General features: G+C 42.1%; 1 protein-coding gene across 1 annotated transcript in view; it reads left to right on the top strand.

Annotated features, from left to right (window-relative positions):
• pcdh1a (protocadherin 1a) overlaps nt 1–12,111 on the top strand; it is a 115,774-nt gene extending 103,663 nt beyond the window's left edge. The window contains exon 5 of the mRNA XM_053848004.1: nt 7,925–12,111. Within this exon, the coding sequence (XP_053703979.1) occupies nt 7,925–8,295 (371 nt within the window). The 3' untranslated portion in view covers nt 8,296–12,111. The remainder of the gene's footprint in view (nt 1–7,924) is intronic.
• The last annotated feature ends 1,744 nt before the right edge of the window (nt 12,112–13,855 follow it).

The raw sequence follows: 13,855 nt of genomic DNA, 5'->3' as shown, positions 1-13,855 counted from the left end.
TCCCACTGGCACCCTGATGCAAGCAGCATGTAAACCCAACCCTCGCATGTCTCTGTCAGCATAGGAGTTTCAGCTCCGACTGTTGCAGCACTGTGGCACGGCAGAGCTTTCCCAAGCTTCGCTAAGACTTTCGGATGGGGAAGTGGCAGAAGGTGAAAGTCACAGTTTTTATTGATTCATTTGTGCACTCATAGCACTCTGGCACATATAAACAAGTCAGCCGCAGGTGCTATCTACCACAGAGAGAAGTATTCATGTGGCAGTGAGGAATGTCAAAGTCAGCCTCTCCAAAAAGAGCAGCTCCCTTCCATAAACCCAGGGAGCCTATTCCAAGTAGCAGTGCTGTGGTTTAGCCGTCTATTCCTCATCGTCCACTTTGGCTCGCCGTCCATGACATGCAAGACTATAAACTCTAAAGGGTTTGTTCCACACTCTGAGCAGATTTACTTCTTGAGAAAACAGCTCAAAGTGGGTGCGAAAATGCCAATTTCACCTTCAAGCTTTTTTTGAATGACTATTTTGGCTTCCACTTGTTGTTGACCCTGTTTATCCTTACCACCAAGTACTCAAAGCGATGGGTATTTTAGGAAGAGGGCTGGAGTAGTTTTTGATGTGCTGACAATAGCATGCCACTAAATAAGTGGATTGTTTTTGGCAACAGCCAAAGGAAGACACAAAATTGCAGTCCAAAAAAAAAAAAAAAAAAACACGACACGCTTTTCAAACTGAACAGCTGCATTGTAACCAAAAATTACATGTATTCTAATAACAGGATGTAGGAGCAGTTTCCAGTTCACTGTTTAACATGTCAGCGGAAACCTTAAAATAAATACCTCACAACTAAACTTGATGAAAAAAGGTGATCATCAACTTAAATAGCAGGCAGCTGAGTGTTCTTTCAGGCTGATTTATTAGTGCTCTGGCACTGCTGGAGGAAATGTCAGACTTGGCAAGCTGCGTGGTTTATGTATCTGTCATTGCTTATTTTATGGTGGGTGATGGTGATGAGCGCCATTAGGAGTAAAGCTCCGTTCCCATGTGTACGGGTGTTTGCATTTTGGAGCGCTCATGTACTTCTCGACAGCTTACATGCAAGCTTGTTTCATTTTAAGTTCAAGAGGTTTCTATGTTTTTTTCTTTCTTTCCCCCCCTTTTTTTCCCTTCATTCATGTGTTGCTACGGATATATATATATATATATATATATATATATATATATATATATATATATATATATATATATATATATATATATATATATATATATATATTTCATTTATATATATTTTCTCATTTTATTTATTTTCCCCATTGACCTTACATTGCTAAACTTGGCCACATCCAGATAAGTTATTAATGCAATGGATACAACATAAACTTAACTTAGACATAGCGAATGGGCAAAGATTCTGTATTTTCAGGGGTCAGTTTTGAAGAGTGATTTAAATGTGGTCAGTCCAGTGTTGTTCAGGTTAAACTCCCAAGACATGGGGCGGCAGCACTGAATCCTCTGTCACCCTCAGGTTCTGTACTTGGTTTCTTTGTGGGGTCAGGAGGTTGCTGTCTGATGACTGGAGTCTACAGGAGGGATTGTGGGGTTGGAGGAGGTCAGCGTGGTAGGAAGGGCGCTTGTTGTTGAGGGCTTTAAAGGTGATGGGGTGGATTTTAAACCGTGTGCGTTATTGGACAGGAAACCAGTGGAGGTTTTGAAGGTGTGGAGTGGGCCAGAAGACATGCAGCTGAGTGAATGTAATGGAAGGCAGCTATATGAAGTTAAGTGTTGGTATTGGTTCTCAGAAATTATGTAAATTGAATTTTGACATCACAAACAGGTTCACACAAGCAGGAGGTATGGATCTTTCTATGGTCTTAATCTGTGCTTTATCTACTTTATGAATTAACCACTATATGCAATGCTTTTGAATGAATAAATGTTTATTTTATACCTGCATTTTCTTGAACCAGAGGTGTGGATTATATGTACCGTTGATCAGGTTGGCATCCGTCTAAACACTCCATTTGATCTCTGTGCCTGGGCTGATTTTTGTATCACTGTGCGTGTTTACGCCACGTGACACGACCAGTGAATGAATTCTTAACAAACATGAATCCTCCTGCTCCCTCCGTCTCTGCCACTGAGGCAAGTGCAGCTGCTGAGCTCCACCTCAAAAGCAAAGCCACCACAAATCAAGCCGATGGCAGCAGCAGGTGAACGTTCACTTCAAAGCAACACAAGTTAATTGTATTGAACAAAAAAAAAAATGATGTGAATTACTTGTATTAAGTAATAATTCTTGGCTGCAAGGTGTTGCTAGGTTGCGGATGGCAGTTTGTTTACAAATGGATCGAGGAGGAAGTGTGGCGGAAAAGTCTCTTCTTCTAGGCTTCTGGCTATATGCGATCTGTTTTACGGCATTGCACATGTCAGAGTCGTTCGGTTCAGATGAATTGTGTGATGCATGAGCACACACATCTGAATCGGATAATATCTTTTAGTATCATGTAAACAGGGAAGATTTAATCCTAGATAGATGATACAAAGTGCTGCTCACTGTTGCTCCTGTTATCTCTGCAAATCGATGCCAGAATCGATCCTGAAAACGAAATGTGATGGTTTTAAATGAAAACCAGGGTCAACACAAGAAAGCAGTTTTTACTTTATTTTTGTATATCTTTGTTTTTATTTAACCGCAGATCTAACCATTTACATTGTTACTACAAAAGAGGATCTGAGCTTCAGTCATCATGAATGTCATGCCATTAGATGTCAAGGCCACTTTTACGATCGGTCACTTGGAAGCAAACATGAGAGGGGCAGTGCAAGTCCATGGAAAATCATGTTTTGATAATTGTGACAATAAACCATGATGCAGCATATGGAAGCTTTTTTCTGTATGACTGTAGATATTGAAAGAAATGAATGATGAATCCCCTGAAACCATAAAGCCTCTGCTTAGCTTTTAACAGGGTATTTTATTGTGAAACAATAATGCTATCATCCTGATGTCTATTATCAAGAGGAGCTCACAAATCCTCTCAAACGTGTCATTCGTAGTATGATACTATTGTGAGACAGACAAACACGCTTTCAGACCGACTTGCAGTCCTCGTCTGAATTGTACACAAGCTCCGCTGGAGTGACATAAACCTCCTCAAAGCTGTGAGAGATTTTCATCAAGTGTAAAATCCTTTTTGAGTAGATGCCTACACGGCTGTGTTTGTGCTTAGATGCGTGCTCCTGAACACTTCCCCTCAACACTCCTCCCGTGATCATCTTTTGTAGCAAGAGTCTATTTCGCCGCAGTGATGCATGCAGACAAAAACACTCTCAGAGAGCTGAGAAAGTGCAACTCCAATCGTCATGCATGAGGGTGTGTGCGCACTCTGTATCTGCTACCTCTGTTTAACCCTCCACCACCATCCCCCGATTCACTTCCTTTCCTGATTTTTTTTTTTCCTTTTTTAAATCAGTCATGAAACCGTAAACAAAAAGCATTTCCACTTAAGCATAATGATGTAATTATGCATGAATATGACAGATCACTGCTCATTTGAGAGAAATAAAGCGCAGACAATAAACAATTTAGGATTACAGGCACAATGAGATGTGAGGGAACAATAGATGGAAGGCTAGTTCCCCCCCTCCATTTCATTGATCACTATTTTGTAAACAATGGGACAATGTGTTCAGGATTACCTGGGATGTATAGATTTAAAAATCCAGCCATCAACTGTTTCCATCACTTTAAATTACAAGTACTGTTTCCCGCCGTCGTTTTCTCCTTCTGATACAAAGAGTCACCTCATAGTCACCTCACGGATGGCTCTGTATTCATCCAAATGTGAACTGTGCTGGCATTTTGCAAGCACAACATTAATAGCACTGATAGTATTGATATTGGCTCAACCCTTTAGAACAAAAACACAACTATCCAAGCAGCCAAAAGGCGAGTTGAAGGCTTCCTCACATTTGTGCTGTTCTTGCTCCTACAATAATGACCCTAGAAATGATCAGATAATGAATGAATGAATAAGTATTATGTATCAGTCTCATGTAATACAATCTAAATAGTCTACCTTTATTGTGAGGCTCCATTATTGTGTAATGACATCCAATTCAGTTTCATCTTGGATGGTGACTGTGACTGAAGAGAATCAGGTTGAAATACAGTGATTTCTGCCCCTGATCCCCACTTGGTTGTCTGTAGCTGTGTGTAAGCTTGTGTCTGTTAGAGGTCCTTCATGTTGTGTGTTACTGTCAAGCAACATGTGGAACAGGTTGAAAAATCTCAAACTCAAATGGTGCAGAAAACTTCCTCCTTCATAAAGCACCCTATAAGTAGTCTCTCCAGGAAATGGCGATGTTGCAATCGCAACTATTAACGGAATCTCAAACAAGTTCTGCTTGGATCACAGCGACTTTCCCATAAATTCCACCAATCACTTCAGTCTCCTTTCGCGTGCCACTCTCCACTGCATGAGCATCATTGTCATTCACAGATGAAGTAGAAGTGTGACGCCAAACACTCACATTTGCCCAAAAATATATCACCAGGGGTCGCGATTCAAACATGAACAATTTTCACATGTTTCATACATGAAGCAATGTCCAGATTCCAGTTATTTAAATGGATTATTTTAATGGACGGAACAGAGAAGCAGAACTCACTTGTGCAGCACAGCGTCACCTGAAAACTGAATGGAGTAGAACGAGATCCTTCTCTTTTTATAACACTCTAGTTTCCACCTGTGGAACATCTCACCACATACTGCGACTGTTACTGTTTCAATTCTCTGTTTTAATTCAACTCCGGTCACACCCACACAAACATTCCCCACCATTATTGCTCATCCATCAGTCTCCGCCCATGTGAGGAGCTCCGTAACAAAACAAGTGCACGCTGCACACTGTCAGCCTGGAAACTAGTCATCATAATAACAAAGACGTGCTTATTTCATCTTCATTTAATTTATTAATTTATTTTTAGGGGGCTGGAGGTGTTCTTCCCACTTGAAATACTCACCACTTGTATCAAATAAAGCATATTTTGTAGTGGTCATTACACCCAGGACTAAAAACTAGCAATAGTTCTTAAAAAGCCAATTTGTAAAGGTCCTTATTTGACCGTCATGCTGTCCCAGAAATAAATAAAGGTCCCCAAATAAAATAAATGTCCCCAAAATAAATAAATAAAAATGGTTGATGAGGCTTTGAACAACTATTTCTATGAAACTTCATGTGTTTTTTCAACCAAGAGCGCCATGCAGTGGGTCGTTGGAATGAATCTGACAATTTAATATCACTTTGTTGTAGGAAGTAAATTAAAACCATTGGGAAAATCAGTAACTAGCACTTTAACTAGTAAATATATTTTGCACCCATGCCAAAAAAAAAAAAAAAAACCTGTGATCTGCTGTTCCACCACATTCCTGCTGTCATAGTGTCTCGTTCATTAATGTTTCGCCGCAGCCTCCTCTGCTCTGTTTTGCGCGGGTAAATTGTTGGGAAAAATGTATGGTCAGCAGGTGATCTGACTTTCAATAGGCCGTGGGGATGGAACCGTGTGTGAGAAACATGAGTCTGCATGTGTGTGTTGGGGAGAATCACCTCCTCAGCCTTACAGACAAAGGGACTTTTCTTTTGCAATCGAAGCACAGACATACATTTATTGTTGAACACACACACACTAGGGACATACGGTGGAGTTACAGAATTTACTTTGCACCGGCTTAAGATAAAATTGTGTTGCTCGGCTGACACTCTGGCATCCAGTACAAAAGATCATGTGAAAGGAGTCTCTTGTAAAAGAGACCATTTCCACTGCAACTACGCCCAGCAATACCTGCTGTGGCTTGTGATTCATCAGATTTTAAGATCTGTTGATGGCAGCCAAGCGTCTCATCGCATGGGCTGACTTGGCCAGCGTGCTTTGATTTCACAGTCAAACATCTAGCAGGAGACGTGGCGAGCCAGCAATTAATTTGTGGCAACCAGTACAATAGCAGCGGTCTGAAGTCCCCAACTGTTTGGAGACGCTTTTATTTTATGATCTCCTGTCAAGAAAAAAAACTATTTTGACCAGTACATTTGGTTCGGATTTCCATTAACCATGGCGAGAACACAGACGTATGTTAACCTTGTCTGTGTAAAAGTATAATGGGAAAGAAAACAATGTCTGTTTCAGATGTTTTTTCTGTGGTCTTTAGTGGTGAAACAGTAACTTTTCAAGTGAAAGTCACTTAGCTCCTTCTGTATAGGGCTTTTATGGTGGTTAATGTAATTCTTGTATTCTTTCAGCAGTCTCTAATGACCACAGTTGTTTACAAAAGTGATAAACCAGGAGAAGAGCAGGGGAAAGAATGCAAACCCGATGGAAATCCAACAAACCAGCTAGTTGAACGGAACATTGAGCTGCTTACCATTTTTATATATGAAGAGCTCTGCATAATTTCTCTGTTCATTCTCATCTAGTTATAGTACATGACAGGGTCTTTTAGCTTTGCAGTACTCCAATATTCAGTTAACCATTCTGGCGGAAGGAAAGAAATCGCATTCCGGCCGCTCTTCAGCGAAAACAAACAGGTTTTAATGTGTTACTTGCGGCGCACTGGGGCTGTGCATTAAATATAACATGCCTGAATGACTAAAGCCCCAGTGGGGCAGACGCTCTTCGTTCTGGCCTCTGTGATAATGATTGTGCCACTGGTCACAAGTGCAACACCGATGGTACATCTCCCAGGCTTTCTGTCAACCGACCGCGTCTTAACTCCCACTGCTGTCTCCAGAAAGTGTCTGCTCCTGCGTTTGTTGCATCACTCTCATGCAGCAGTGTCTTCATGTACATGACATGTGCTGCACTTGTTCTCATCTGCTTGAATCCATTTTTCCAGCGACCAGTGTGTTTGTGGTGGGCAACACTACCGTGTGTTAATGTACTTGCAGCACATTTGGCTGCTGCCAGCACACTCTTCCAGGCCTTGGTCGTCTGCTCTCTCCTTCACAGACATTGATTGGCCTTCTTCGTCTGAGTCTGAGGGGATAACAAAGATAAATTGATGTATATTTCCATTTAATCTCGGCCGTGTGTTTATCTTGTCAACAGGTGGGCTGATTAAAAAGCCCGTTGCCTGCCAGCTGCACAGTTCTGGTAAACAAATACAAAGCTTCGACTGTGCGGTTCGATTTCCCGGGAAGGAATCGGTGTCCTGTCAAGCGCCACCTATTTTTTTTTTTTTGTTCTTTAGAGTGAAAGCTCAAGCAAACTTATTTTGGGGCTTGCGCATTAAAAGGAGGACAGTGGGTCATGGGCCCATTTATTTAATTAGGAAGCGTTGAATTTCAAAAATGGATGATAATCAAGGGCACAGGACTCATTTCAGTGCTGTCAATCAATAACTCATTCAATGTTTTTGCCCGAAGGATTCCATCCGCTAGGCTTACGGGGCGCAGCGGCGGGAGTTGGTTTAGCACTTTCGTCTGTTTGTACAGAAGTGTACGTCCTGCACAATGTACAGCACACGAACAGAAGTAGCAATCAATGTAAGAAGTCTGAACAAGACTGTGAAGTATTTCAAACGCAAAAACCTACCGCTGCTAGATACTTAGAAATGACGGAAACACAGCACGCCATCTCCTGAATGCATCACATCAGCGAGTGGACACACTCTTTCTCTCTCTCACACACACAGTAGCACTCATTATACAGTGCATAGCAACAGCTACATAGCAACTGCTGCTGACTGCTTAGCAACAGCTGCAAAGACCTCAAAGAGGGGGGCGGTTGGTTTCATGGGGTGTTTCAGATGACACCATTTCTGATGGTTAATGGCTTTCTGGAACTTTTTGTTTGTTTCATGAATGGCATTATAATGTTTATCACCAGGGAGCATTTTGATGATGCCTGTTTCATGTCTTCTGCCCACAGATATCCGCTCCATCCCTGACGTGGCGATGACCGGAAACTGTACCACCGAATGCAGCGAATTGGGCCACTCCGATGCCTGCTGGATGCCTGGTCATCCTTCCCCGGTGCGCAAGACCAGGAACCCCCCCAAACTCTCCACTTTTGTGCCTTACCAGGAGAGAGGGAGCCTGGGTCGCCTGGCCAACGGGAACGCCAGGCTGGGCAGCGAGGAGCCGCGCTCCCGCGTTCCGCCATCTCGCAGTGCCTATTCCAACAGCGGTCACGATGCCAGCCAGGACTCCCCCTTAGAGGAGATGCCCCTGAGCGTCGCCTCCGAGTTTCCACCCACTTCACCCACTGCCCACACTCCCAAAAGAGAGATCTATCTGTGAGGAGTGCCATCGTCTAATCAGCATACGAATCAAGAACCTCTTGAACAACAAAAAAAAAAAGGCTGTCCACAAGTCAATGCCCGTTTTGTAGGATGCAAGGCTGTGACTCATCCAATCCTTGGCATGAACACGAGCATTTTTGTCATCTCCTCCCTAAATAATTTATTACCATATTTATTAAAAATTCCACTACTGGTGCACTCATTCATTTATTGATGTAGAGTCTGGAAGGGCACAGATCTGATGAAAAATGCAGTCGGTAACCACTACTTTAGTGACTAATTATCGTCGTAGTTAGCCAAGTCCTATTCTGTGAAGTGGTCTTTTGAATTTGACAAATGTGGTCAGTGCTTGTGTGCAACTGTTAGATGATCGGATAGGCAGCCAGTGGTGTCAGAAGACAGAACACTAACAATCAAGTGAAATGGCCTAGCTTAATGTACAGTGCTGTAAATACATTTGAATGGTGTGTTTTACATGTCCGACACGAGCTAAAATAGACAAAAAAAAAAGAAAAAAAGCCTCAGAATATTTTTGCGTACTTAAGCTTTCCGTTGCTGCTGCTGTTCAAACTTAATGGAAACTGCTCCAGTAGAAGAGGTCAATATTGTGTAAGGCAATTGTCCGCTCCACAGTCACACACACCTTCAACCCCCAGTCAAAGTAATAAGGCCTTTACCTCCCGCCCCAGTGGAGCACAGCCACTGGTGGTGAAAAACATTTAAACAGACATTATGTTCCACTGACTCGCAGCACTGTGACCTATTGTTCATCATGAAAAAAAAAAGAAAAAGTCCTCTTGGCCACAGTGCCCCAGAGTCACACAGATCAAGTGCAGACTATTCACTTGGATGATTTGAATAGGCTTTTCATTCAAAACCTTCCCCTGTCAGTGAAACCACACCGGTGTGTCGGTTTTAAATGACCTCTCTCCGTCATGACAATCAGGCCTGTTACTGACCGTTCATCTGTGGTCTCCACAGTCTCCCGTCACGATCCATCACAACTTCTATGGATTCATGGATTGAGAGGGCTCGATGAATTTCTGCAGTTAAGCTGATATAACCTCTGCTCCCCCCAAAAATGCATTCATCTCCAGGCTACCTATAACTGTCCTCATCTCTTTGGAGAGGACCGCCTACCCTGAGTTGCTTCAGTTAGGAAGAGATGGTAATCCATTAGAGCATTGCAGCTGAGCCAAATAGCCCATGCGTTCAAATTCACAAGTTGTTTGTTGCTCTCCACTGACACCAACCCAAAAAAGCACGTTTTTATCAGACAAGTCATTAGCAGTGTAAGCTTTTCTAAGCGTCTCCTTAGCCCTTTTCACACTGCAATTTCGAACGGTTGTGTGTGAAACTCACCGGGTTGATATCACGCCGAGCCAAGAGCACACTCGCCCTCCATTGGGCAACTTTCACAATCCTAGAAATAAAATGAACTCGCCGTTTAATTCATTGCCAAACTCAAAGTTCTCCCATTGAAGCCCTTTAGAAAGACATTTTTACGCTTGAGGCCACTATCAAATAGGAAGAATTGTGAAGACTCAAATGAACTAACTACATTGATGTTTCACCTGTTTTTTCCACATTTTACCCAAACCTACTTCTCTTATGGTGCATTGAGGAGTCATAACATTTCAATGACGCCCTGATAACATCCCGAATTCCTTAAATTGTCACCTCACAAATCAAGTTTTTCTTTGACCCACCACAGTTAAGCAGCAGGGGATTGATGAGCTAAAAGAATCCTCTAACTTTTAAGGCATTTTTATCCTTTGAGCCGTTGCGAACAGAACAAAAATAGGTCATGTCTGTAGGCTTCATTTATCTTTTCCAAGTGAAACTGAAGGATGTGTTGAAGGACACTATTAGTCGGTAATTGGATGTTAATAATGACTGCCTTACAACGTTGTAACGCCGTGTCTTTGATTCAGAAATGGATTTGATTCGATTGGTAGATACCTCTCACCTCTGCCGAGTGTTGGCGCGGTTAGATCGTGTCTCGGAGTGAAGATGGAAGAGTGGGGAATGGACACTTCCTAATGAGGGTGAGTAATGACTCTTGAGTCAGGGCACACGCGAGCGCCCTCGGGACGCAGCACCCACCAGCCGATGCGAGTCTAACCGCGGCGATAGCATCAGTTAAAAGAGCATTATTATCAGCACTTACCTCATCATGCTGCCATTTACAACTGCGCTCGGAATAATGAAAGTGAAAACATATGGAAATTAGCAGACATGGCCATGATTAAATAAGGTGGGCGATTATCCTGCCTTGAGGGGGAGAAAGCACATTATACCCTTTTCAAAGCCATTTAGCCACTGGAATCAAATTCAAACAACAGCCATGATACACTGTGATTAAACCTCCACGGCTCCCCGAAGCGCCGCTCGCAGAGCTGTGGACGGCCGCTTGACAAAGAGAAGAGACGGCGGCGGGTGAAGTCACTGACCTGGAAGTAATGGCAAGTGCGACGGATAGTAAAGAGTGATAAAGCCACACATAGCCTCAGTCACGTCTTGATCTAATATTGAAATGCTTTGACTCAATTTAGACTCACAACTGCTCTGCATCAATATTATCTCTGGGATTTAGTCCTAACCTGATTCCAGCCTAAAGACTCTCTTCTTCGCTGTAGTGCATCAGGAATGTATCTTTAGAGTTGTCTTTTTTGGATCACTCCTATGTGAGATGAATAACCTCTGCTTTGAGTCTTGACACGGACAAAAAGAAAAAAAAAAAAAAAAGAAAAAAAATCTTTTTCAACCAGTTGGACTTGAGCCTATTAACACCTTTTCATCTTGGAACAATCCACGGCCTGGCCTGACCCTTGTTTGGAACTGAGTGAACTGAGGTCTATCTTCGGCGCAGAAGACTTCATCTCGATCAAAGTGAGAGGACATTTTGAAGCACCCCCACACACACACACACACACGAAAAGTTTGTTGAATATGTTTAATTTGTAATAAACATGGGTTTAATGTTGAAATCACTTGAGTATCTTTTGCCTCTGTAGTGTATATCGTACGGTGATCATTTCTGTGGACAGATGGACAAAATTATTGTACTGAAATTGGCAAAGGATTTTTTTTTTTTTTATATAATTTGTACAGAGCAAAGGCTCTTCAGAAAACCAGTCGTGAGGAAATGTTTTGGTGGCGTAGTGTACATATACAGTATCTCCACAACCCTGTGTCTGCTATGAAACGGGGCGTGATATTAGCATGAATTCCAAAGAAGATTGGTAAATTTGTTTACTGTCTTTGAGTTACGTTCTGGACTGTCAGTGCTGAGTTATAACGGAAGGCCCCTCTTACCGAAACTGAAATTAACCTCACGCTTCATCCTTTTTCACAGTTATCTAGAACAAAGACGATTGCCTTGAGAATATGTCTTTACAACAGAGAATCTAGTTGTTATCCTAACTGTTGCTATATTTATATAGGATAAAAATGCTTGTGATGCCATGTTTTTGTACAGTTTTATGTACATACGAGTGACGCTTTTTAAAAGTTCTGAGAAAAGCCGATGGCATATAAAATTGTAAATTGTTTTCTTGAGATGTGCACATCTTGCCTTGGTTGGATTGACCTTTGCTGAGTCAGTGTGAATGTGGCCGTTCTATGCCTGCACTGTAGTCATTCACCGGCTCCCACCTCCTGAGGACTTTATTCGATTTTATGTTTGTTGTGAACAGTGGATTGTCCTATCTTACCAGTTTGTTAAACTCCTGTGTTCTGCTTTGTTCTGTTTTTCGCATGTTGACAACTTTTCTTGTAATATTGTCCTCATGAACTTTGTAATAAAATCACTTCAGGGAAAAAAAAAAGCACGGCTGCTGTTATATTTATTACCATTAATCACATTTGAGACTGGGTTGCTACATTTTATATGTCAGATTCAGCACAACAGCGTGACATTCTTTTCAGACCAAGACCCTGGCTCATTAGGATGAACTAGTATTCTGGTCATGTGGGGACCGGTGCCTCATTTCTGAGTCTGAATGCTCCAGAATGTTGAGAGGCAGCATCCCAGGGTTTGAAGTGGAGTCCCAGGACCTGTGTTCAGTCCTTCAACATGGAAAACAAAAGTGGCACAAGAGCACAGCCCTTACGATACACTTAGCATGATAAGGAACATTTCTTTAAAGCGTTCTTGAGCGAGCCGAACCCAAATTCAGGACAAAAATGGCAGATGTAAATTTCAAGTGGTCTCTGAGTCTCTTCTTTTTTGGTCTCCGGTGCAGACAGGGAGCCACAGTTAAAGGCACCCAACTCTTTTTTAATGCCGGGATGTTCACAGGGCTCCTTCCTGTGTTACACCATTAGCTCATGATTTTGAACTTAATGGGCATAATCATTGTCGGCTGTAGTAATATATTATTTAATCATGTGTAAACTGAGTATAAAATGGGTAATTAAGCGCTCCAATTCTGCGCATGACCGATTCTGCATTAAACAGTTCCTTAAATGGAAAATTACGGGGAGGCCACTGTTGCTTGTACAAAAAGAGTTTTCTTCCCTCCACCTGAAAAGCATCAAAACCACAGGGAAATCGCAAACAGGACACACGAGCAGACATCAACTACATGTACACCTCAAGGTTTATTCATGCTCAACGTGACGTACTGATATACGTGTGCTTTGTGTTCCATAACCCCGCAAGTTTCCACAAACCTTTTGGATACGATCCAAATGGAGCAGTACCACCAGAAACCATGGGGGCAGTGTTGCTCTTATGTACCTCTAATGAGACATGAAGAAGACATGATAATGGTGGAAATTTTTGTCCTTCAGTTGCGAAAAAGTATATTAAAAAAAGTACATTATCAATACAGTCGGCATGTTTGTTTCAGAGTTTGTTTCACTTTGGGTTGCTCCATCTGGTGGATGTATTGTGAAATGCAATGCCCATGTAAAGACCACATGGAAGTATGTGACCTGTGACAGTTACGTTTGAAACAGACAGGTACAATTCTGTACATTGAGAGGCAATAAATGGGCCTTTATCTATCCTTCTTACACCTTCTTGTTGTCCACAGAAACTCATGCAGGACTTCCACCGGCTGATCAATCCCAAGGTCCACCACCTAACATGACACAGCAACCGGTTCTTCCCCGACTTCTGTCTACCAGTTCCCTTTGTCCTGTTGAAGTGATTCCAATGCTTTGATGTTTTTTGAAACAGAACAAAAACGGTCCCTGTTCTTGTTCTCTTTATGGACTGGAACCATGCTGCGGCGATGCATTTCTTGCCAATTTGAAAGTAAATTCCCTGCTTCACAGCACACTCTTCCTTGATGTATCTAGTTTCTTATTTCAATGCATTTATTATGCAAGACGGTCAGAGAAAAAAATGCCTGAAACAAAGCATAACCCTTAAAAATAGTTATTTTGCATTCGGACATATTTTAGTTTAACCTTACTGTTGAATTGACACCAATGTGGGGCGGATGAGGTTTCATGAAGCACTGTCCCATTTTCAGTCAGTGCCACTGTCTATGTAAAATTAATGTGAGGTGTTTAAAGTTGAAAATGAAAGAGCACAGTGTGCCATC

Source organism: Synchiropus splendidus, chromosome 17 (genome assembly GCF_027744825.2).
Source record: "Synchiropus splendidus isolate RoL2022-P1 chromosome 17, RoL_Sspl_1.0, whole genome shotgun sequence".
Lineage (NCBI taxonomy): Eukaryota > Metazoa > Chordata > Actinopteri > Syngnathiformes > Callionymidae > Synchiropus > Synchiropus splendidus.
Note: the sequence above shows the minus strand (reverse complement) of the source record. Positions and strands in the feature narration are given on the sequence as shown.